The sequence below is a fragment of the Struthio camelus genome, chromosome 23, assembly GCF_040807025.1.
Source record: "Struthio camelus isolate bStrCam1 chromosome 23, bStrCam1.hap1, whole genome shotgun sequence".
Taxonomy (NCBI): domain Eukaryota; kingdom Metazoa; phylum Chordata; class Aves; order Struthioniformes; family Struthionidae; genus Struthio; species Struthio camelus.
The window spans coordinates 10,007,806-10,031,973 of NC_090964.1; the positions used below are offsets into that span (position 1 = coordinate 10,007,806).

Sequence of the window (24,168 nt, forward strand, 5' to 3'; positions counted from 1 at the left end):
TTCCAAAATTAAAAACAAGTTTTATTGTAAAATTGCACTCCAGTTAGTACCATAACTCTTTATAAACATAATATACAGTAGAATATTTTACATGTAGCACACCAAGTGTATGCTTATGATGTTACAAAATTTACAGTTCAGGATTCTTCTCTGACAGAGTCAGCAACATAAGTATTTGAAATGAAGTCTTAGGAAGATGTTTAGTGTTACAGAACAGGCCACTGTATCACTATAATCAAGTCTCTACTTCTACACATTCAGCGTATAATCAGAGAGGCTGTATATTCTAATTGCGTCTTAAGTTTCTTTCACACAATCTAGAATAGCTGTGAATAATGGTTCCTTATTATCTCATTTCCTCATTCTAGGGAAGGCCTTTCATTTCTAGCTGTTCAGAAATGGATGATTTGTCATGGAGGACTGCAGCTTGAATGAAAACAAGGGGACAGATAATTTAAGAGAGTCTTCAGTTGTTCATAACAAAACAAAAAACTCCAAAACCAAAGCAAACAAAAAACCTGCACATCTCCTTTTCCTCTCCTACATCTGCCATTCACATTCTTCCTTCTCCGCACACATTCAGACATGTGTATGAATATAAGCAGTAATAAAAACTTGAAAAGAAATCTCTATCATACTGCCTCATAAAAGACTGGGGCTTTTTTTTTTCCCCTTAAGTATATATTTCAAACGTAAACTAGAACATCTCAAGATGCCAACTAGTAAATATTTAATGTTAGAGAAAATAAGACATTGAAGGGAGCCATAGTTACCTTAGTAATGAAAGTGTAAACAACGTGTGTCCTGCTGTATTTAACACTGCTTCCTTCTTATCCAAAATGGCAGGAATACCTCCTTCATCTGTGCTTTAAACTTATTGCAGCATCTCTGCATCATACCCATCACATGAATGGTATTTTTCAGTAATGAAGAGATACTATTGAAACATTTGAGACTGCGAGGACTGTATACAGTAGTGTAAGTTTCCTTAAGGCTCGGGCAGAGACCAAGTTAGCATTTCATTCCAATCCAAGCATGGATTTTGTGCTCTCTTGTTTGCCACGAAACATTGAAAAAGACTAAGTGGAATAAACAAGACCATTGCCTGGAAATTACTGGAACTTGCTAAGTGGAAGCAGAGCGAAGAATATATAGCAATTGTTTTCCCTTTGGATAATCGCTGTTAGAGACTTGCAAACTAAACTGCAACTGGCAAAGAGATAAGATAAAACTTCCGGCCCTAAACAAAAATATTCAGCTTTCCAAGTACTGGAATATACTTGGACTTGGACTCGTTTGTGCTGTGCTGTTAATCCTGGGCCGCTTGGCCAGGGATGTTATTATTGCAGTAGGACCTCTTTTCTTCACCTATAAAGGAGAAAGATATATTAGTAAATACAAAATCTCCAAACAGTTTAAATTCTGAATTATGAGAGTACGTATTTGGTGTGAGAGCACATATTTCTACAACTGGACATCACTGAAAATATTTAAAATACCAATGCTGCTAACTGCTTGGCAATGCTTAATATCTGTACGCTTAAATAATCTAGTAACAACAGCATAATCAGCCAACAGTCTATGACACAGCAAAGTATTACACAACTGACAACATATTCCCACATAAATCTTTACCTGAAGTTTTGATTTCTCCTTTGCCTCTTCGCTCTTGTCTGGAGAAAGTGTGTGAAAGACAAAATTCCTTGAATTTCGAGGAGCATTTGGATTAAGATCTGACATTGCCGCTAGTTTCTGAAGTACAGCTTTCGGTCTATTCAAGAGAGACCCATTTTTTAGCTGAAGAACAAAGAAAGGCTACATTAAGCCACACACAGTCATGGCAGTTCTTTTAGTAGGATACTGTTCATAGAAAAGACTACTCCCTCCTAACATGTTACTGAGTATTTCCTCACTACCATACAAAGCACTGATGGCCAGAACGTAGGATTAGCCAACTCAGATACGTTCTACGGATGCAGTATGGAAACATGATTTTTCAAAACCATTACTAACCTGGACGTCACTGGCAGGTCTGAAAGCTTCAAATGGGTTTCTGGGCAACAGTTTTGTTTCTTGTACCACTACTACAGGGCTTGCTAGCAGAGATAAAGAGGAGAACGCCAGTTTTTGAACTTCATGTGAAAGAATATAATTTTATATCAAAGTAAATTTTATATCAAACTAAGGAACTCAGAATTGACAACAGACAATAAATACTGCAGACAAAAATAATCCACATCAAATTATACTACTGATAGATACTGGAGACTACGAAGCCACAGCTGAAAGTTAAGCGCGCTCTCTCTCTCTCTCTCTCTCCCTCTCTCTCTCTCTCTCTCTCATTTGTTTCCCATTTCAATAAGATGTACACTTACCTTTCTTCTGTAAGGACTTCGCAGTTACTTTTTTTGCTAGTTTCATAAATTGGCTATCTTCACCGACTTCCTCCTCCTCCTCCTGCTCTTCATTTTTTTCCTTCTGTAGCAGAGAAGGTATTTTGTTAAACTGAAAAAGCTTACATTAAGAATGAACATTTCATTCAGTAATTCAGGCAGACCAAGCCCTTTCATTACATGAATTTATATATTTGTTCTTAATTTCTTTCTACTGGAAAAGTTTATTGCAATTTGTTAGATACTTTATCATCTTCATTCTATCTATTAATGAGCAACAACATCACATTCAGCTGACAAAGCTGACCTACTGCTGAAACTTCTAAAACATGGTGTTATGTTCCCAGCACAAGCGATCCACTCTAGCTTTGACAGTGACTTGTTTCAGAACATAGTTCCTTGGCCTCTCCCTTCTGAATTAGTTCCTCCCTCTGTAAAATACTTGTAGAAGAGAAATAAAGAGCAAAATTCATGTTGAAAACATGAATGAGAATATGTTTATGAACGGCATTTTCTCCAGAGTGTAAGCTGACAACCTAACAATTTCACATCCGGCATTGGCATCGGGAAGGATTAAGCAAGATACCTTACTGGAAACTAACCAATACCTGCTCACGAAGCCACTGTTCTCGCTCAAATCGCTCTTTCCTCCACTTTGCCTCTGTCTCATCAAGCTCTTCATTTTCATCATCGTTATCTGACTCTCTTTGAAACAGGTCAATCTGTGAAGCATCATCTAGACAAGAAGATAAAATAATTATCTTTTCTAAACAATTCTGGAAAATGTATGTCAGAAATGAACTACATGCAGAATGCTTTCTCTCATTTAGATGGATGACAGATGGAGCCAGAACATTTAGCAACAAAGAGACAAAAGACCCAGTGGAAATGCACCTACAGGGATTACTGGGCAGCATCATTTGACAAGATTAGAATCATTTGGCCAGCTTTAAACACAGAGAAGAACTAAGGCAGGATACTCAAGCATTCTGCAGACAGAATCTGTGTTGCTTACACATATGTAAACCACGTTCTTATTTAAACACACAGGTAACTTAGTAGCCACGAGCGAGTATTAAAATTTACGCTTGCCCTAATCTATTGCTTATTCTTCACTACCATTAAAACATGAATGTTTCTTCTTAATTTACTGGCTTCTATGTAGAACACAAAGACAGTCTCCAGTCTGCACTACTATGAATAAGCAAGTCTTGTGTCAAAGGCAGAGTCAGCGCACCAGGAATTTTCTCTAGCACGTTAACTGTCCTTTGCCTTGTTTGAGGCAAAAAGACTGACTATGGAAATACATAGCATCACTTATTTCCAAAGGAAACATTCAGTCCCTACTATGCAGGTTTCCACCTTTTACACAATGACCTTTTCCAAATTTTCATCCCCGTTTACTGACTACAGATCAGAAAGGTACCTATGTTCTTCCATCTAAATCTCCTCATTCTGCCAGGGCCATCACTGTGTAGGTCCCCATCAATAAGATACCTCTCTTGGTACAAGCGTAACTGACGCTTATCGTCATCAAGCATTGCCTTCCTATTAAAATAAAGGAAAGACGTTTGGGTTAGTCCAGATTATACCTGAGAGCCATGACTTCACACACACAAACATATACCCATACTGTCACTGACATGTGTAATTTCTGGATTTGATTTTCTAATTCCACATCAGTAGGGAGTTCCTCATCAATAATCTCTTCTTCATATTCGTTCAGGTCTTCGCCATCATATTCATCCTCACTTCCCACATCACTCCCTGACAGCTCTGCCTCATCTTCCATGAAATCCTGTAGCTTTCTATAAAAGAATGTTAAAAGAGTTCAGTGTGGCAGACCCATAACCATCATACACAATTTTCTGAAAGCATTGTCTATATTTTGACATAACATTAGCACATATCATAGAAGAGAAAATATGATTCACTTGTAATGTTTGAAAGGATTAAGAGTAGAGTTCTTAGATACACAGCCTGCCAACATGAAACACCCCAGATTATTGTCATCCACCAGATTTCTTGCTAGTTGTCTATCAAATGTGAGCATAATAATAGATGTTTCACCTACTAGAATATGGACCTTAAGACATGAGGAATGAGAGCGACGTTCCCCCACTCCCTTTTTTGGCAAAAAAAAGCATTGCATTGCTTTCATCCCAGCCTCTTGTTTTCCATTTTAAATGTTACTAGCTCTTCTATGGCCCATCAGCAACATGGTTAAGGTCATGCAACCCAACAGCACCAAACCATAAAATCAAAAACCGGAGCCAAAACCACAGTCATATAAACAGCAGCTCAATAAGAAACAGCTGTGCTCGAGCCACTAACACTGGGGCAAGGGGAGGAACTACAGATTAAATTTCTAGTGCTATTAATATTTTACTCTTTCTGGCAATTAAGACAAAATAAATCTACTTACAGTTTTTTCTTCAAGACCTGTCTATGTCTCAACAGTTCTTCTTCATCACTAATTTCTGCCTCTTCAGCATCACCATCCTCACTCTTTTCATCCTGTCCCAAAAAAAAAAAAAAAAAAAAATTCAGAAGTGTAGGAATTTCTGAAAGTGGGTTGCTTTGTAATGTCAGCCTCCTCTGTCCTTCAATCAATAAACATGTACTAAAACAACGCAGACTTTGCAAAGACTTTGCTAAGCTAAAATGTTTTTTCCAGTATACTGGAATATTAAGTAGATATTTTAAGTGATTCAAACTGGTCTTAAAAATGTTTCAGTAACTTCTTCTGGAAGACGTGATACTTTGTACTGATGAATATATTAAAAAACTGAGAAGATAAATGCATTTCTTATAGTCAGAATGCAGTAGCAATCACTTTGTTCCATCAGCTCGTACCTCTTCACTATCAAAGGCATTGTCATCTGTCAAAAGCTGAAAATCACCAAGTTCTTCTTGCTCCTCCTCATCTTCCTCTTCCTCCCTATGGGAAAAATTAATGAAAGAAATATATGCTTTCATTTGACCAACAACGATGGTTTTGCCTCAATTCAAAGCAAGACTGCACCCGCCACGTTAGCTGGTCTCAGGCAATTATCTAAGAAAGAGTCTGAAGAGCATCAATGCTTCAAATCCTTAGGTCCTGACCTGCATAAAACCGTGTGGCAAATACTAATTTCTGAATTTACTGCTCTCCATTATTCCTCCTGGATCCCTTCAATATTCCAAATGGTTAAGTCGCACTATGCTTTTGTCAAGCACCTATATGCCTTTCCAGTTTAACCAGTGGAGAAAATATATTTGCTCGTGGGTCTTGAGGTCTGGTAACAGCCCAGAACCCTAAAGCCCTAACAGTCTTTTCTCAGTTTGATGAAAGTACTTCAACACACCTTTCACTATCACTGAAAGACAAAGATGAATCTCCCTTCACAGTACCCATCGGAAACTATACTTCCTTATGTGTCTGTCAGTATATGCTTCCAATTTAAGGAATGATCACTGAGCAATTTGCAATATTCCTCCCTTCACCTCCAAAACAGACCACACTTTCTCTTGGGTCATTTTGAATTGATGTTGAACAGGAGGAAAACATATCAAGAGTGAAATGTGACAAGTGCCACTATAGAGTCTTGTAAATCTACAAAGAACAACACTAACCTGTCTGTTGGGAAGGAGCCTGAACAAAGCGCTAGAGCTTCTGCCATTGGATCTTCTACGTCACTGTCTTTTTCAGCCTTAGAAGATGCTGAAGATGTCCATGTTGGAGAACCTGCTACAAAAACAAATAAGATGGAAACTTATTAGACAGAGATGTTTGAGCTCCTAGAACATCAGAAAGCATCTTGGAAATGACAAGTTAGCATGCACCTATAAAGGCAACAAATTGTTAAAGCTCTCAGAACTCTCCGAAGTTCCAAATTTTGCATTAGCACCCAGAACTGAAGTATATGTTAGTGTAAAGCTTATAGATCAGGTCACCAGCAAATCCAGGAACAGAATTTCAGGACATACTCTGAGACACAAATTTTCCTGAACAAAGATTGAGCAGTTCTTCCATGTTTTGCTTTTTGTTGCTGCTGGTATTTGGCACGTGTTCAGTTTGACTGCTAAACTGCCCAGAACACAAGTCCAATAATTCATCCATGTTGGCATCCATTGCATTCTCATCCATACTAGCCAGAGTCAGCTGATGCTTTGAGGACTGATATTTATTCCTATGTTGTCCAACATTCAGAAACCTGAAAAAAAGTCTTTGATTAGAAAAACCTTACAAGTATAATTTTTTGACTACTAGCAGAGCTTTTCTCCGGAAAACTTCCTATGATATGATTATTGCATAAGTGACATTATGGGGTTCCACACTTGAATCTCATTTCAGATCCTCCTCGGTCTTTTTGGAAAACTGCCACTGATCTGTTTCTTTAATTAATATATCTTGAAAATGTAAGCCAGACAAATATTCAAATCACAACTTATTTCACAATTGCTGATTTACCTGACAAGGTAAATGCAAATAAGAACACTCAAAAATATTCATGAACAAATAGACCTTAACAGTGACATTTTTTTTTAATATTGAGAAATACGACTGATTAGTAAAAGGTGGTTCTCAGTGGCACAGCGTACCATGTACAAGTTACCAAAGCACAGAATAACATCGGCTATTTATTCTACAACCCCTCTACGTAACCTAGAGGAACTCCTCTAAATCCCAAGTGCTGATCTATATGTCCTATTTCAGTTAAAGGATATAAAATCTCATCCTTTACACCTGCAACTTACCCATCTGCATCAAGCAGCTGGCTCTGAGTGTCATCTTCCAGAGAAAATTGAAACTGTGATTCTCCAGGCCCTGGAAATAAACTCTTGGGCTCAGGAGAGGCATTATACAGGTCCTGGGAATCTTCTATGGGAAGAGAGGGCTCAGACATCTTTCCTGAGCTCTACTCAAGGGGAAGCAAAAATACACATTTTATTTGCTTTGCAACCCTAGAAATCAAAAGCAAGAACTGGATAAAACATTTAAGCTATTTTAAAGGATAAACATGCAGACTTAAAAGAAGTTAAAGTATGTCCACATTGTTCTGATATATCATTAAGAGTTCACTGACATGAGATGTTGCGTAGCCCACGTAAGCATACTTTAAAAAAAAAAAAAACGTAGATATCAAAAGTGGTTATAACATCTTTTCTTTGACACTTTAGAATGTTAGCTTTTATAATGTCTTTTTTATCCATTCTAACGTGGAGACATTTTAAACTCTAGGGAGAGCTTGCTTTTCTGAAATCTTAGTCATATAAAGGATATTAGCTAGATGCCTTCTTCTGCTATTATTTTTTTAATACATATGACAATCAGGATTAAATATATTTATTCATTACCCATTGTGTTAGTATATGACGCGAATAGGACCGAGAATCTTACCTTGGAAGCAGAGCTGATAAAGCTTGTTTTGAAAAAACCTGGGGAGGGGGACCTGAAACCTCCTGCTGCAGATAAAAAATTCCCTCCACGTGACATCTGTTTGTTGCAGGGCTGATATGATGGAATCATGGAGCCAATCAGCTCAAAGCTGCTGTTATGGCTATTCTCTTTTGCTGGTGTTGGCAGAGAAAATGAATCATCGTCTTCTAAAAAGAAAGCAAATATTTTAATATAATGCTTAACTTCTGTATTAAAAGAAAGTTTTCCCACTTTCTAACCAAACCACAAATGAATTAAATTCTTCCTGCGATATATGCATGGGGCATGAAAAACAGCTATTTGCTGCTTCTTCATGACATCTTTTTATGTTCTGGAAGACAGCTATGTTCTCCCCTGGTCTCTTTTCCAGATGAAATAGATCAACTTCTTTCAAATTTACAGTCTGCTCATCTACTGTGCAGCGTGTCTACATCTTATCAAAATGCACCACCAAAAACCGAAGGCAACATTTCTACTGAGACCTCTTCAGCGCTGTATCAGAGTTTTCTAGTTTGAAGAAATTCATATTAAAGCATCCTCAAATATCTACCTTTTTGCAAAAGCATCATATTCTTTTACCCGATTTTATTTGTGGTCCAGCAAAACCTTCAGATGCAACTCTGCAACACCAACATCTTGCCAGAAATACGTTACTTTGTGCTTGTATGTTGGACTTCTTCATAAACAAGACATACTGCACTTTTCTACAGAATTTCATCTTACTGATTTCTGATTGTTCCTACATTTTTACCAATATCATTTTGAGCTCTATTCTCCCCTACTTCTTTCAAGCCCCCCCAGTCTTTCATCAAAAAAATGTATAATCATGCTTTCCAATATATACAGGTGATGAAACAACAAAATCATTGAATACCAATCCCAATTAGAAATTTCTACATGTGCCCTTTGGGGGAAAAAAAAAAAAAAAAAAGTAGCTATAATAGAAGGTCTACTTTACCTAACTTGGTAGGTCCTTTGTCTGCAGCTTCTTCTATTTCAAGTTTCTCATCAGGAAGAGAATATCTGCAATTTATTAAATAAAATATATTTGTTAAAATATACCAGACAAAGTTCTATTATTTAATCAAACCTAACAGCAAAAAATACAGTAACACACAAAAGTGTACTTAGTAGACTGCAATCAGAAAATTCAGCTAATACACAATTACAGTTGTTTGGTTTTCTAGCAAAATATATATGAATGCACATGTAACTACTGGAACTGGACAGAAAAAACACTCGTAAAAGGCACTTGAAAAGGACATCACATATCCTTACATTAAAGCAAGTAATACTTGCACTAAAACCAAACTCTCTACCATGTATATTAATCAGATTTAAAATTGCTTGGACACCATTTCTAAAGGTTGGTTCATTTACCCCATTTTGGAGGAGCTGTCTTTAAACAGCATCAACGTAGACTCCGTTGAAGATGGTTTGGGAACAGAGTCACAGTGTGCAGTTTTATCCACCTTTTCTCCATCAATTGATTCTTTATCAGTTTCTTTTTCACCATCTTCAATGTGTTTCTCTTCTTCATTATCTTCCTCGGCCTCACCAAGGAGAAACTCCACAGTCTTTAAAAAACAAACAAACAAACCAGGTATATAGTGTTTACTGCTTTGATCCGCCTACTTCCATGCATACTTTTAGAAGAAAAGCATTAACATATGGAAGATGAAACTGACAGACATTTTCAGTTCTTATATATGCCTATCTCACTCTGAGCAAATTGGCATAGAGATGCTTGAAACAGCCAAGCCATTTCGATCCCTTTTAAAAAGGGAAAGCTATGGCTAACCCTATCCCTGACCACGTAGGTGATCTCAGTTAAGCATGCATACACACCACAGAAATTGTCCCCCATGTACAATGAGCCAAGGATACATAAAAAGAGCAAGTGGCACTAGAATCTTTCATACGCTTATTTTTGTTTTCAATAGTGTTTAGACAAAGAAATAAACTACTGGTAAGTTTTCAGTAAACAAAATCCTGAACATTCTAATTGTAACAATTCTTCATACTCTTCAGAACTGTTTGGCAATTTCCGTCATCTTAATAACATAAAAAATTCTAATTTAGTTATGAAGGGTCAGCAGAACTGAGGAGCCGACTAGGCTATGTAAAAATGCTGCATATAGACCTCATGATTGCCTTCTTCCTCTTCCTCAGACTCATCTGTCATTTCTTCCTCCTCCTCCTCCTCCTCTTCTTCCTCCAACATGTCTTCATTATCCAGTTTAAAGAGAGCTTGCCGCTTTTGGCGTTCCTCAATCCTGCGGAGTTTCATGGCCTCCTGGAGTTTAGCCTTCAAAGCTTGTAGCTTTTCACCTACACAGAAATGAATAAGTTTATATATTAGATGTACTACAATGACTCCTTAAACTTTATTGCCTTCAAACATCCAATTTAACGTAACTATGTGCACAAAAAAGGGAATTAAAAACCTACTTATTTTAAAATGCTTTTTTATGAATTGATCTGCCAGCTAGAAGAACTAGAGCATCTAGCTTCAATGAGTTCCATTTAGGGAGGCAACACAATCTCATGAATTATCAAGATTTCTCATTATCCATAAATGCCACTGGCACAGTCCTCTGAATGAGTAGGGTCTGTCTTTCTACTGTGTCTTTCGGGAACAACAGCTTCCAATTGCCATAGGCAGATGTGCTATAGCACATGAAATAATTAAAAGCAGCTAAAAATAATACATGCCTATAGTACCAGCCAAATCATCTATTTCTTTTAATGGATACTACGTGACAGTCACATTCCACATGTATTTTGTTTGCAAATATACATACTTCTATTAAGAAACTGCAGTATAAAAATAAATAGGGATGGAAGAATTACTAAATGAGAATAGCACACAAGGAATTTGAGAGTTACTTTTAGAGGGTTGATGGAAGAGAATACGGTGGATAAATGTTTATATAAATCTGACTTAGAGCAACCTGTTCTTCAATGGCCAGTACTATTTAAGAAGTTTTTTTTTTTAAATTGAGAATACTCGTTAGAAAAAAATATATATATCCAACGAAACAAATACACGTTAATTTTAGAGATAAAAATTATTTCATTTGTGTTTCATGGGGCAGACTGGGGATAGGAGAAGATTGGGGGGGGTGGGAAGGCAAAGTGTTTTCCAGGTCAGCCATCATTACTTCTCTTCCCAAACCTACCTGGCTTTGTGTGGACTGTTTCATCTAAGCTTTCTGTAACTAATACTGCTGGCACCACATCTGCTTTTAGTTCCTCTTTTCCTTCAGATGTAGTCTCCTTACGAATAATGTTCATGTTTATGGTCCGTTCAACTTTGGATTTCGACGTTTGAAGAGTGTGCTTCAAGAAACGTGCTTTCAAGGCTTCTAATTCTTTAAATGCACATTAATTACATTTCAAAATGCAAATTAAATGAATTTGATAGCATTTACAAGAGCAAAAAACCCAACAGCTTGTGTGTTAAAGTTGTAACAAGAGTAGGATGAGAATTTTTTTTAAAGGAAGTTAATTAAAAATTCTGAACATTTAATATTTTAATGCTTGTAAAAGTTACCACACTATTCGATTAATAATATACTAAGTCATTGCACAGTATTTTGCTGTAACTTGCACTTAATTGATATTAGCTAATATTAAATCACCTACCACTGACTGTGATTTATCCACAGTACCTCAATTCACTTACAGTCTATCCTTTCAGCCACCAGGCATTTCTAATTTTCTGTTAACATAAGTATTTAAAACTAGACTTATAGCTGAAAAAAAAAAAAACCCACTGTTTCTTGGCAGAGATCAGTTTTCTGTGTACTATGAAGGAAGCAGCATCCAGCTCAGATATCCTCTTAATACCCTCTAATATATGTAGATTTAATGGAATTATAGAATTGCCTAACCATTTGCAATCTTTCTCCGAAAAAAGTTAAGTTATTTAATATTGAAGAATAGCTCAGGTGTTCAAATTCCAGTACCTAAAAGACATTCAAAAACATTCTTGCTACAGAAGTAAATTCTGCTTGCTATCCAACCATGACCTTTACAAAATCAGGGGTAAACACTTTGGAACACAAGCCAATTTTGCTTCCAGATAACCACTGCATGCCCAGTTTTGGATCAGTTTGAAAAAGTACTCCCTCCTGCTTTAAGTACCGATATAATTTACTACAGCAGAACGGAAATAAATTACTGATCATTAAATAGTTACTACTGAGCATTCCTTCAAGCTTTCAGATAGTAATGAGTCCAGACTTCTCTTTTAAGCATCACAGGAAAGAAAATGCACACCAACATAAAGCAAAGAATCTGCACCAGAAAGAGAACGTGCCTGACCCTGCTCTATCACCATTGCCTAAGCCTTTCTCAGAAGCTTTCCAATTAAATTCAGTTTGACTCTGCTTACTTGGGCAGATCTGACAAGGTTATAATAACAATAATAGATACCTTTATTTGAATCAGATTCATCAAGGTTTATAAAGGACTCATTGTCAGCACAAATCCTTGGCTTGATGGACAAGTCTATTCCCAGTTCCCGAAGTTTATCCAACTTGGACTTCCTTACTTTTTCAGGCTGTGCCACCAATCTAGGTGCCACTTGTTGATCGTGTTCTTCACACGCTGCTTCTGGTGCTGTGACGCTTTGCTCAAGGGCATTTCCTCCAGGTGCCAGAGGAATTCCATTCTCCTTTTGTTCACTACAGTCAGTGCTTAGCAAGTTAGAGTGTTGTTGTTCTTCTGAATTATTAGCAGCTGTTACAGTCCTAACTGTATGAGAATCATCATCATCCTGCCTGGGCTTTTCAGCACAGCCTTCTGTAAAGTCCTCTGCTTCATCAGAAAGGAGTTTGTTCACAGTAGTATTAACATCTCTGCCAAGGCTTGTTTCTGGTTCACTAGCCGCTGATTGATCATCTTCTATCCGCCCATCTTTGTGATCCACGCTTAAATTCTTTGTACCTGCAGTTTCTTCATCTAGGGAGATCTGATACTTCATGGACCTAACAAGGCAGAAAGAAATATACCATCCATTAACATGGCTACTGTGAAAGGAGATAAGAGGTTTAGACAAGACTCAGATAGAAAGAAACCATTTTCTAATTATTGCCATTAATGCATAGGAAGAGGTGAAGGACAGAAATCTGGAAAACTTTATTTTAAGGAAATATGGAAGCTAATGTGGTTTGAGATTCTACCACTTCGTTACCTTATCACAACACAGTATAAACAAATCGAGAGTTTTCGTGACTACAGTAGTATTTATTATTTTACTCTTCACTATTCAAAACAAGACATAGTCCAAGTAAAGAGTTGGGGTCCTGTCTAAAGTACTTTGAACTACAGCTTTGCAGGAACATGTTACTTTATGTGGACTATCTATTAGGTCCTGATTACTTCAGTGGTATGACTGTATTAAGGCTGCCTTACCTTAACAAGGATACACTCCCAATTTCCAGGGGTTTATGGAATTAAAGGTACCAAACAAACAGCAGCAGTTTCTTAATAAAACTTGGAAGTCAAAGCAATAGCCACACTTAAACTAGAAGCAATATGTGATTGTATACAGAGCAGATGTGTATGTGATACTACTCCTATACCATGCCTAATGCAAAGTCCGGTTATCCTCAAAACTCATGGAAAAAAACATGAGGAAGGCATAAATCCTTACTTCAGCAATGACATGGCATTTCCTTGGCACACTGGTCGAGGTCTACGCTTGAAGAAGTCATGAATGCTTTTGGTCTCAGGCACATGATATGGAAGAGACAGAGATGACTCTACCAGAGAAAGGAGGTGAAAGAAAACAAAAAAGTAACCAAAGGCATTATATTATACATTGATTTGGTAGCTGTAAAGTTCAAAGGAGCTTGAGGTAAGTATTTTGCAGCAAAGACGTCTGACTAGGCACAAACAGCACAGTTTAAATCTGAATATAGCAAACACTGGTGTTTGGGAAGAGTTCCAACAGCTACAGACTTGAAGAACAAGTTTGCAACCTGCCCAGAATTCATTAGGAAAAGGACTGCGTTGTTAGTATCGGAATGGCAGGACCAGTTTCATTTTTATTACATGCCTTTCTAAGTTTCTAAATATTAACTAACTTTATATAACTAGTTAAAGGCAAATTTATAGGCACAAGGAGATACTGTGTTTGCAGCAGGATTTTTTCCTTAATTACAAAGCTACTTTTAAACAGGTCCTTGATTAAAAATGGTCTTGCAGCCATTAACCCTGAATGATTCATGCTAGGTGAAAGCAGGATCTTGCCCCTCAGATATTTTCTCTCAATTTCTCCCCTGAATATCTTAATAGTTTATATCGCTTTACTTACAAAGAATTTAAGTTTACCTCGAATGAGCCGTTGGGTCTCACTATGTAGCTGTTTAATGGCTTCTTTACTTAACCTTGCTGCTTTCCGCTCCTTAAGAAAACAAAACAAAGGCCTCTGAAGTCACAAAGCAAAATATGGGTCTATCCCTACACTTTCTAAATAGGGTGTTGTTTTTCCCTTTCAAATAGCAAGAAGCCAGAATAAAAACAGCCAGTCAAAAATGAAAAGGAGAACACCAAACTAGCAGAAAACAGGACAGTTCTAAAAGGACATCACACAAAAAACATTTAGAGTCACTTTAATAAACAATGAGAGCTTTGAAAAGAGGAATGCTTTACCTTCCTCCTTGTTTCTGTTAATACGGGTTCCTCATTCTCATCATCAAATACACGTTTGTAGCCTTCATCCTCAGAAAACAGGCCTTTGTTCTACAGTGCATAAGGGCAGATTTATTTATTTCAATAGATACACAGGCACTACCAAGGGCAAACAAGTCAACAGTCAAAATTGCACAGAATCGTCGCTGGTCACCATAAGCAGTAAAAGGGGATCTGCAAACATCCTCATAAACCAACACAAATGCTGCACAGTTTTTCTGGAAGATTTCCAAAACTTTTACTGCAGTGTTACCTTTCCAGGATAACACCCCTCTTTCCTTAAGGACGAAAAGCAGAAGACTGCTTTCTCCTCTTCGTTATAGCATGCTCAGGTAAAACACTTCCCACCAATAATCTTCTATTACTATCCAATGTTACCTTTTTTTTTTTAATTTTGTCTTTCACTGCTGCTCGTATTGCTTCTATTGACTCCTCATCTTCTGGGAGGGAATCATTTTCCTCTTCCTCTTCTAAACCATTATCGAAAAGTTCTTTGTCATCAAGAAGACATCCACTGTCGTTAAAAGGATATCTCTCGCCACCGTCTACCTGCTTGTCATAAGAATATAGTACTTGCATAGTTCATTTCAGAAGTACCTCTTCAGCCTTTAAAATTAATTTAAGACTACTGGTAAAAGGTCTTGATGATAAGAAGTTAAAAAAGGTTTATGTCACCGGTACTGTAACATCTTTGTGTCCTGTGAGCTGGTCACATTCACTTTATAGCACTGCGAAGTTGATAAACTAATTTACAGAACAACGTTTCCTACAACTATAACATATAGGGACTTTGAAGAGCTACTAAAGAGCAAGACCACTTAGACAGAATAAATTAATACTTCAAATATTTTATAAATAGCAACAATGAACATCATTATTATCCCAAAAAAATGTTTATCATTATTATCCCCAAAAATATTTTTTTTTTCCCAGTGTTTCTACTGCCACTCAATTTGAACTGATGCCATTAGTCAGCATGATCTGCTTCCATCTTGTGATGTTACAGCCTTATAATTGCAAGGAGGTAAAGAGAAATCTTGATGTCATCTAACTATTGCTGACAAGCAGGATAAGGGAAAAATCTGAAGCATAACACATCACTTTCAAGATTACAGAATTACCAAACTAAAATAGACTCCTATCAACACTCCTCTCCTCAACCCCTTCTTTCTCAAGAGGACACCCATTATCATCATCCCTGCCTGACTTCACATGCACTGATGTTAAATCATTGAGTGCTAGGATTTGTACTTTCTCTGTAAATAAAACTGCTATCTCTATATAGCAGAACTATAGACCTCTGTGGACACAATGCCTGCTGTAGTAATGTGGACACAAGTGATGCTGAAACATTGAAACACAGTAAGCAAGCGCAGAAATAGAATTTAACTTAGTTGGGAAACCATTTGGGATTTTCTGCCAAAAATATATACCTCTGCTCTAGGTTTCTTTTCTTTTTTCAGTTGCTTAATGGATTCAGTCCTTCTTTCTTTCTCCTTTTTTCTCCTTGGTTTTCCTATAGATTTTTTGGCTGTCTCTTCTTCAAAATCATGTTTATGTTTTCTGTATTTTTTCCCAGATTTTAGGGGTCTCTCCTCTCCCAACTCATTCTCAGGAAAGTCCGACTTTTTGCTCGTTTCAAAGTTTTCAACTTGCAATCGGTCACCAGTGTCACTGTCCTCACTATCCAGCAGACCTTGGCGAACTCGATGAGATTTTTTGTTCTTCTGGGCAGTAATGTTCTCCTTTTCCTCTCCATTTTCCATGACTCCACCCAGAGTATCATTCTTTTTAGAAGAGCCACTATCTTCTTCATGTTCACTTTCACTATCCCGAAGCAACCTTTTGCTTTTTGTTTTTTTACTTAGAAAAATCTCTTCCTCTGAATCTGACAAAATATATTAAAAAAGGGATGCATGTTATAGAGAGGTGAACTCCATTAATAAGCAATCACTTAAATACAGCCTACATATAAGCCTACTAAATTTCACAGATTTCAACAATTATAGCAAAATAACTTGAATTCAAAATCCACTTGTTTCCTATCATGCAATACATAATTGACCCAAACTGATGCTATAGGTTTTTAGACTTAAAAAAGCTAAAGACCATTCACAAATAATTAGTAACAGCCCCTAAAATAAAAATAAAAATACAGTAACTAAATAAGTGCATATCATGTTGCCCTTGGTAGATTAAGCAAATCAAAAAAAGAAAGAAAATAAGCAATTAAGATATTCACATCCCATTTATCTTTTTGAACCTCAAGAACTGGTTTTCTGATGTTTTCAGATATCTGTCTGCCCGCATTCTTAGCGGCCAAAAGGGCAGTTTGGATTCATACAGGTGCAACAAAAACACGCAACTTTCAGAAGGTCAAAGATCATGTAGTCTCAACTTTCACTATTGAAGACAATCACCTCCAGGCACGATTTACAGAAATATTACAGACCTCTGTCATCAAGAGATGCTCTCTCCTTGTTGAGGTGACCTGGAGAGCCTGTTTCACAGCTGCCCTGTCCACTGTCAGAATCACTATCAGTGGTTTTCTGCAAGTCTGATTTCAAATCTTCTAAGTGAAACTACAAAGCAAAGTAAAATCATCCTTAATATGGTAAGTGTTGTTTATGTAGTAATGACTCATGCAGTTTAACTTAGTCCAAGACCTTGGCTAACTCTTTACATAGGAATATATGCACACATATTATTAAGAATTAATTCACCTTTACACGGAGGGGAATTATGCAACATCAACCTTTATTGGCTTTTAAATATGTTTAATGTGAGCTTGCACAAGGAAAAAAAAGAACATACTGGAAGATCTCTACTGACATTACTCAAAATTACTAGAATGAAGTAATTGATGAGAAACTTTGAAATTTCATCTCCGAAAGCGGCATTTTACACAGTGCAGGGGGAGGGACCAGACGCTTGTGGGTGCTCTCTAGAAAGCAGCCCTGAGACGAGGCGCGGGGGCCGCGCACGGCGACGCAGGCCGGAGGGAGAAGGGTGCTGGCCCCGCACACGCGGGCCCCGCGACGCTTCGCTCAGGGCCGGCCCCGCTCCGTGCCGGCCCCGGCCGCCCGGGGCCCGCAGCCGCCGGGGCCGGCCCTCACCGGCCGCCCCCGGTGACGGCGGTGCCGCCTAGGCCGCAGCGCCTCTCCCAGCACGCACCGCGCCCGGAACGGGCACCAGCCTTCCCAGCATGCACCGCACCCGCCCCCCGACAGGGCAACCAACTTCCCAGCATGCACCGCCCGCGCTAAGTGGAATGAGCCTCCGCAGGGCACGCTGGGAAGCGTAGTCCGTCCGAGGTACGGGGGAGGCGAGTCCGGCGAAGGCGCGAAGCCGCCGGCGCGCTCCGGTAATCGAGAGGACACTGCCGCCTCACTCGCTGCCCGTCCCCGCCGGCCTCCCCGCCGCGACCAGAGGAGCACCAAGCCCACGGGAAGGCAGCGGGCCGCCGCTGGCCGGCCGCACAGAGCAGCGGAACTCACCTCACCAGGAGCCGCCGCCATAGCTCAGCCCGAGCGCCCACCCCGGCACCCGCGGCCCGGCGCCACACAAACCCTCCGGCCGCCCAGCCGGGTAGGAAACCGCTTCGAGTCTTCGCGCGCTGCCCAAGGCCCGCCCCGCCTCTGGGGCCAACCAATCGGCACTTAGAGCTGCCCTGACAGCCCCGCCCCCTGCGAGCTTTATTGGACGATTTCCCGCGAAGTCCCGCCTCCCCTCGCCTCGCCCAATCGTGGCTCTCCCTTCAAGGCTTTGCACGCCCTATAAGCCCGCCATTGGGCAGCCCCCTCCCCCTGCTGTCAGAACCTTGGAGTGACTCGTTGGCCGCGGGGTGGTTGGAGGGGTGCGCTGCCAGCCGCTCTGGCCGCCGTGGCGGTGCGAGGTGCCCTGACGGTGGCGGCGGGCCGGGCCGTGGGCCCGGAGCGAGAGGGCCTTGCCGGGCCGCGGGGGTGGCGTGGCGAGCCCGCTGCGGGGGCAGAGCCGCGTCGGCGTGGGCCTGCCCCCGCGCGTCCGGCGGCGGTTAGGAGTGGGGGTGTACCGGCCTTCCCGCTGCCGGGCGGGTGAGTACGGATAAGCGCTCGCACCGGAGCGCCGGAGCATCCCGCGAAGTGCAAACAGGAACCTGCTGTCCGCCCATGAAGGCAAACCCGGGAGGGGAAGGGGGAAAAAAGTATATACTCTGAAGTAGTTGTTATCCATCGCAGTGCTGCGGGGGATGCTGAACAGATGGGCTAATCTGCTATGATAGTTCCCATCTAGCCCACACATCCTAGAATGGAGAAGTGAGAAAAGCAAACGCCCCTGAGGCTTACTGCAGGCGTCACAACGCAATGCTGGTTTCTGTGGCGGTATTTAGTAACGGGAGAGGCAGCTGCTGGCACTGCAAAAACATCATTAATGAATATGGTTAAGATACCGTCTCTCAGGTAACCTGCCTAAGTAGATGTAAAAGTAGATGTAAAAGATGTAAAAGAGAAAGGAAATAAAATGAATGTAGATGTTTTCAGCATAAGGGTGGGAGAACTTTCAGAAATAAGGTCCTGACCACTTTGGCTGTCAGGATGCCGCAACTTATACTTATTTATCAGGTTAATTGCTTTTCTGCTTTTTTTTTTTAAGCTTTTCATGCGTTAAATACAGGCTTCTTTTGTCATATTCAGCATCTTACAGGACCAAGCCTTTGTACTGCAGATTCCATGAGGCAGAGATTGTGTATTTGTTTTTTAAGTACTGTTTAAATAGCACTATGCACACATATGTATGCTGAATAATAGCATAGAAATGTTGCTGGCCAGCATGGGTTTTTTTTTTTTTTACAAGTCTTGTAACGCTGGTGTTTCCCTCAAATATTCAGCTAGTGTCAGGCAGTTATGAGACCTGCAGATTTGATTTTCTTTTAAAAGGTTTTTGATGCTTCTACTTGTAGAGAAGGTCTTGAAAAAATAAATGTTGCAGGTTTAAAAAAAAGCAAATAAAATGGACACAGCATTTATTATTTACAGAATGTTTTGACTTCTGACCTACTTGTGAGTCAGCTGAGAATTGTTGACTTAACAGAACTCAATGGTAGCAAGAGAAAAGTGGGATGTGCAAGGAAGCCGTTCACTAAAATAGCAAAGCTTCTTAAAAGGCAAAGCATCAGTAACCCCTGGGCTGAAAAAGCAGAGACAAACTGTGTTAAACTGCAGGTAACAAAATCAAAACTACTGGGTTGCACTGCATGTCTAGGAGCATCTCAGCAAGCAGAGCGCTGGCAGGACCCTTGATTTTAGGTTCCTGCACGCTGTGTCCTCCGCGACCTAAACATCTGAAATCCAGCGTCCGTCAGCCCCTTTCTCTCCCAAGGCGTATCCTCAGCCTTATGAGATCCCTCCTGCGGCTATGCAAGACAGAGGGTCTAGCGGTTGCTTCTGCAGCAAGGGCTCTACTTTAAGGGCCTCTCCCTGGCTGTTAATTAAAACTAATAATAAAATAAAGCCTACCAAAGTTATTGTCTGTGAGCCCACCCCGTTGCCAGTGCTGGTTGAAACCAGCCCGTGGGATCTTCCCTGATGGAAGGGGGAAGAGAGGTTGACCAAAACAAGCCCAAAAATGGGTGTACGGTGTGAGTCCTGAAAGGTGCACCAAGAGTTTAATAACCAAACTAGCTGGCTTAATAACCAAACCAGCTAATTCCCTACCACAGTACTTTTTCAGAAGGTGCCTGAGTGACATCCCATGGTTATTATTGATCTCTGCGTCAGCTGTTAGCTGCTGGGTAGACACCGATCATTAGCCCTGGCAAACAAGCCTATCGCACTTACTACACATTTTTCGCCCACAAAATTTGTTAGTGGAAGTGTTGGCCCTGCTTACAGCCCTGAAGGGCATTAAAATTTGCAGCCGTTCACGGTGACTTTTACACGTTATTTTTTTCAGGTATTTTAACCAGAATTACTGCTGTTTCGCTGGTGTAGGAAGTTATACCGGGTGTAATTAAGTTAGGCGAGTTCCCCGTTTCGGGGGTGGGGGACGGGAAGAGCGGAGGAAGTCGTTACCGCGGGCTGTGGGGTTTAGGCGCTGTATTTTGCAATGGAAGATAAACGCAGAGTTTGAGAGACGCAGTGTCACTATTTCCAAGCTTCGGGTGGTCGGAGGGCTAATTCTTCAACCTGTGAAATTCTGGAAGGAGAGGAGAGAGAGAGGGAAAAAAGGAAGTTCTCTAATAAAAGGACCTGAGTAAATACACCCGTGCAGTCAGTAAAGGAGCTTTACTGCGCAGAGATGCCAAAAAGGGGAGGGGGGGGCTGAGTTCCACCTCCGAGGGCAGAGTGCGGGGGAAAACCTGCTGATTTCTGACAAAATGCCCCCAAATACACGGGGTGGGGGCCGGGGGCGGCGCTGCTGTCATGGCGGGGGCGGCCCCGTCAGGGCGGCGCTGTCATGGCGGGGGCGGCCCCGTCAGGGCGGCGCTGCGAGGGCGCCGCCCCCCCCGCGCGCGGGAAGCGGCCGCCGGCGCCGCCCCTCACCTGTTGCCGCGCCGGCGTCGAAGGGGTGCGGGCGTGCGCGCCCCCGGCGCCAGGGGGCGGAGCGCGTGCGCGCGCGTGCCCGCGGCGCCGGCCAGCGTGGAGGCGCCTCTTCGTCCTCCTTCTCCTCCGGCGGCTCCTGCTCGCTCGCGTGCGCGCGCGCGCGCGCGGGGAAGGGGGGGGTGGCGCGCGGCGGCGGCGGCGGCGCGCGCGGGCTCGGCGGCAGCGCAGCGCAGCGGGGGGATTGTTTGCGCCGCCGCTCGGCCGAGCGCAGCGCGGTAGACCGCTCCCCGCCGCCGCCGCGTCCCGTTCCGCCACCCCCCCCCCTCACCCCGCAGCCAATATTCCCGAGATCAAGCGTTACGCGGCGGCGGCGGGGCCGGCGGCGGGGCCCGGGGCGGTCGTCGGGGCCGGCGGGGACCGCAGCGAGGCCGCCGCCGCCATGGAAGCGCTGGGACCCGGTGAGAGCCGCGGGCGGGCCGGGCCGGGCCGGGCCGAGGGCGGGCGCGGCCTGGCGGGGCGCGGGCGCCGCCGGCCCTGTCAGGCGCGAAGGGCGGCGGGGCCGGGCCGGGCGCAGCGCGGAGGAGGCCGCGGCCCGGCGGGAGCTGCCGCAGCCGGCGCGGCCTGGGCGCGGAGCGGGGCCGCGCTGCAGGCCGGCTCTGACCCGCCGCTCGGCCCGGCCCGGCCCGGCTCCCCCCGCCGGAGAGGAACTTGGCCGCGAAACTTGGCGGGCGGGTCGCAAACAGCAGAAGTTTGGTGTTGGGGCTGCCGGGCGCCTTCCCCTCGCCAGGGCAGATAGGGCATTGCCGTAAGCGCAGCTGCGGGGCTCTAGGCGTGGAAGTGACTTGGAATCGCGATGGCACGGAGGTGTGACAGCACGCGTGGGCTTCCGACCCTGCCCGCCAGCGCGCTTGCGGCAGGTCTTTTCCTAGTGACGAGTTGTAGTGTTTGGCGTGAGTCTGTTTTGTTTTTAAGGGCTTACGGTTGATACTTTCTGGAAGGGTGAGCGCTGATTTTTCAAACAGTCTGCCGTTCAATATTGGCCTTATTACGCATGTGGCGTTTTCCTAATTCTATCTTATTCTGTGGCTCTTCTTCCATAAAATGTCTGCGAGATGTATTTCTTGACCAAAGCGGTCCAGTGTATGTTATCTACCATATCTGTGATCAAACCCTTGGTGTAATCGAAGTAGTGTTAATTTCGGTGCAATAGGAAAGTTTACTGACATGAAGATGCAATTCCAGACAAACGTCAGAAGAAGATTTTAAGGTAGTTAGTGGGGGGATTGCTTTCAGCGTCTAGCATACTGATGTATGGTGTGGTAGGTACTCTCTGACTTCTAAAGTAGGAGTAGATCCTCTTTTAGTTTTGTAAAACTACTTCCTGTCTGAAGCAACTTGGTTGAGGGTAAGCTGTACATGATCAACACATGGTAGAAGAAATCAAGAGTAACAGCTTATTTAACCCTGCCTGGGCTGATTAGGCCAGAATCATGATAAAATCGGTGTGACTTGCAGGGAAGCCTGGCTTCAAATGAGAAAGCAGCTTTTAGCTTATTCTGTTTAAAGTTACTTCTTAAAAGATTTCAGGGAAGATGATGTAACTTTGATCTCCTTTTGTCAAAACTGGCCTAGGTCAGTGTTGCCACGGCTGTTTACAAAACTTGTCAATACTGAAGAAGGAAAATGGGTAAATATAGTTGTCATTTAATCTCTTGCAGGAGGTCAGTGCCTGCACTACTTCAGACTAATTAGCACGGGATTAATGGATCATCTCTCTAGTATCCAAATAAGCACAGCAAACTTTGATTGCCCTTGATGATTCATGCTTGTTGGGATAGCTGTAGTTTTTTTGTTTTAAGTGCTAACTGTACCTCACAGCCTGTTTAACTCTGGCATTAGGAACTTCTCATTGACTGACTGCAATTGTTCATATGGATGCAGAGCCGATGGTGTGTCGAGTTAGAGGTCTGCGGTGAGAGCCACGGTGCTTACTGCAGCTTCAGAGAACTGATGCATCCAGTGGGCTGCATCTGCTTACATACTCTTAAAAGTATTCTAGCGTTTGTCTCCTCAAATCTTACTTTTAATTGATAATGCTAGTAGCCATTAGATGGCCTGCAGAACCAACACAGAAAAAGCTCTAAAGCTCCCTGGATTTGCAGTCTTGGGTTTAGTTTAGGATTATTTTAAGTTTCTTGCTGCACGTTGAAGTTTATCCAAACATGAGCCTCTCTCCTCTTTTCTCCTCTGGAGCTATGAGCCTCTGATTTAAATGGATACTGCCAGGTTGACACAACCTCATGATACTAAGTTGGGCCCTAAGTTTTAATGTTGCTTTAATATTGCATTCTTACATTCCATTATTTTTTTCTTCCTCCTCTTTGCTACTCCAGCAAGTGTCACTGGCAAGAAGAAACTGTCTGTAGAATGGAGGGAAGAAACTTTTGTTATACCAAGTGCTGGCACATACAGACAAAAAAAATGAAAATATACTAATTCAAATTGCTTTATGTGCAGTGTCAAATGAGGCTGTAATAGATTTTTTTTCCTAAAAGTCTGTTTAATCTTGTCAACATGGTATCTCAGTCTAACACTTTGAAGAAATTAACTAAAGATTAGAGTGACTAGCTTGCATCTGAGTACTTTCTTAAGCCTCTAATAATTTCTTCCATATAAATAAGCGCAGCTTCTTCTGAAGCTGTTACTTTTGTCCAAATATATTACCTTCTCCTCCACATCTATTAAGAGACTATACCTGTCCTTATGCTTGTTCCTTACTGTTCTTTTTAGAAGAATGCCTAAACTTTTTCTCATTCTTTGTGTTAGAACTTGAAATTTGCCAAAATTGTGTTCCAGTTGAAAAGTATTTCACTGTTAACAGCAGTGATGTGTTCATGATATAAAGGATATGACAAAATTGTTTTTGTCTATATGGAAATATGTTTTTAATTTAGTTTAGAATAAATATATCCTTTCCTCCATTTCCAGATTGCATCAATTTTCAGAGAAAATTGGGAGTTTATTTCCTGAATGTAGCAAGGGTGACTTGCTACATCATTAACTTTTGAACTTTAAATCTATAATGAAAAAGTGTGGCTGTTCTTACCATAAATGGTAATAGGAATCTATA

General features: G+C 41.6%; 2 protein-coding genes across 8 annotated transcripts in view; one reads left to right on the forward strand and one right to left on the reverse strand.

Annotated features, from left to right (window-relative positions):
* CLSPN (claspin) lies at window positions 1-18,157 on the reverse strand. Of its 4 annotated transcripts, none has more exons than XM_068917262.1 (25): window positions 18,015-18,157; window positions 16,970-17,099; window positions 15,951-16,405; window positions 14,896-15,066; window positions 14,479-14,568; window positions 14,158-14,230; window positions 13,478-13,586; window positions 12,256-12,809; window positions 10,998-11,189; window positions 9,959-10,146; window positions 9,196-9,392; window positions 8,774-8,838; window positions 7,777-7,982; window positions 7,134-7,294; window positions 6,363-6,589; window positions 6,009-6,123; window positions 5,250-5,334; window positions 4,819-4,910; window positions 4,037-4,201; window positions 3,820-3,941; window positions 3,002-3,129; window positions 2,376-2,478; window positions 2,014-2,096; window positions 1,636-1,797; window positions 1-1,368 (listed from the first exon to the last, which is right to left on the reverse strand). In XM_068917262.1, the coding sequence occupies exons 1-25, from the start codon at window positions 18,033-18,035 to the stop codon at window positions 1,255-1,257; spliced, it is 4,008 nt and encodes a 1,335-aa protein (XP_068773363.1). In that variant the 5' UTR covers window positions 18,036-18,157; the 3' UTR covers window positions 1-1,254. The 4 variants fall into 4 exon arrangements, with proteins under 4 accessions (XP_068773363.1, XP_068773365.1, XP_068773364.1 ...); XM_068917264.1 differs by having other exon boundaries at window positions 7,777-7,979; window positions 14,896-15,069; XM_068917263.1 differs by having other exon boundaries at window positions 6,009-6,120; window positions 14,896-15,069.
* The window catches only part of AGO4 (argonaute RISC component 4), a 19,319-nt gene continuing 12,927 nt past the window's right edge, over window positions 17,777-24,168 (forward strand). Inside the window, exon 1 of one of the 4 annotated variants that reach the window (XM_068917268.1) lies at window positions 17,777-18,105. Coding sequence is in view for 2 of the 4 variants with exons in the window: in XM_068917266.1 (XP_068773367.1) it covers window positions 21,892-21,988 (97 nt within the window). In the remaining 2 variants the exon portion in view is untranslated. Of the gene's footprint in view, window positions 18,106-18,572; window positions 18,591-21,361; window positions 21,497-21,772; window positions 21,989-24,168 lie in introns of those variants that run through there. The other 3 variants (XM_068917270.1, XM_068917267.1, XM_068917266.1) reach the window with 3 other exon arrangements.

What these genes read in the sequence shown, in the direction of transcription:
- CLSPN (XM_068917261.1), bottom strand. Translation starts at nt 18,035, where the DNA reads ATGGCGGCGGCTCCTGGTGAG. An exon ending in GACAGCTCCTCCAAAATGGG is followed by an intron (nt 8,839 to 9,195) that starts GTAAATGAACCA and finishes AATAAATTGCAG; the next exon opens with ATATTCTCTTCCTGATGAGA. An exon ending in TTATCAGCTCTGCTTCCAAG is followed by an intron (nt 7,295 to 7,776) that starts GTAAGATTCTCG and finishes CCCCTTGAGTAG; the next exon opens with AGCTCAGGAAAGATGTCTGA.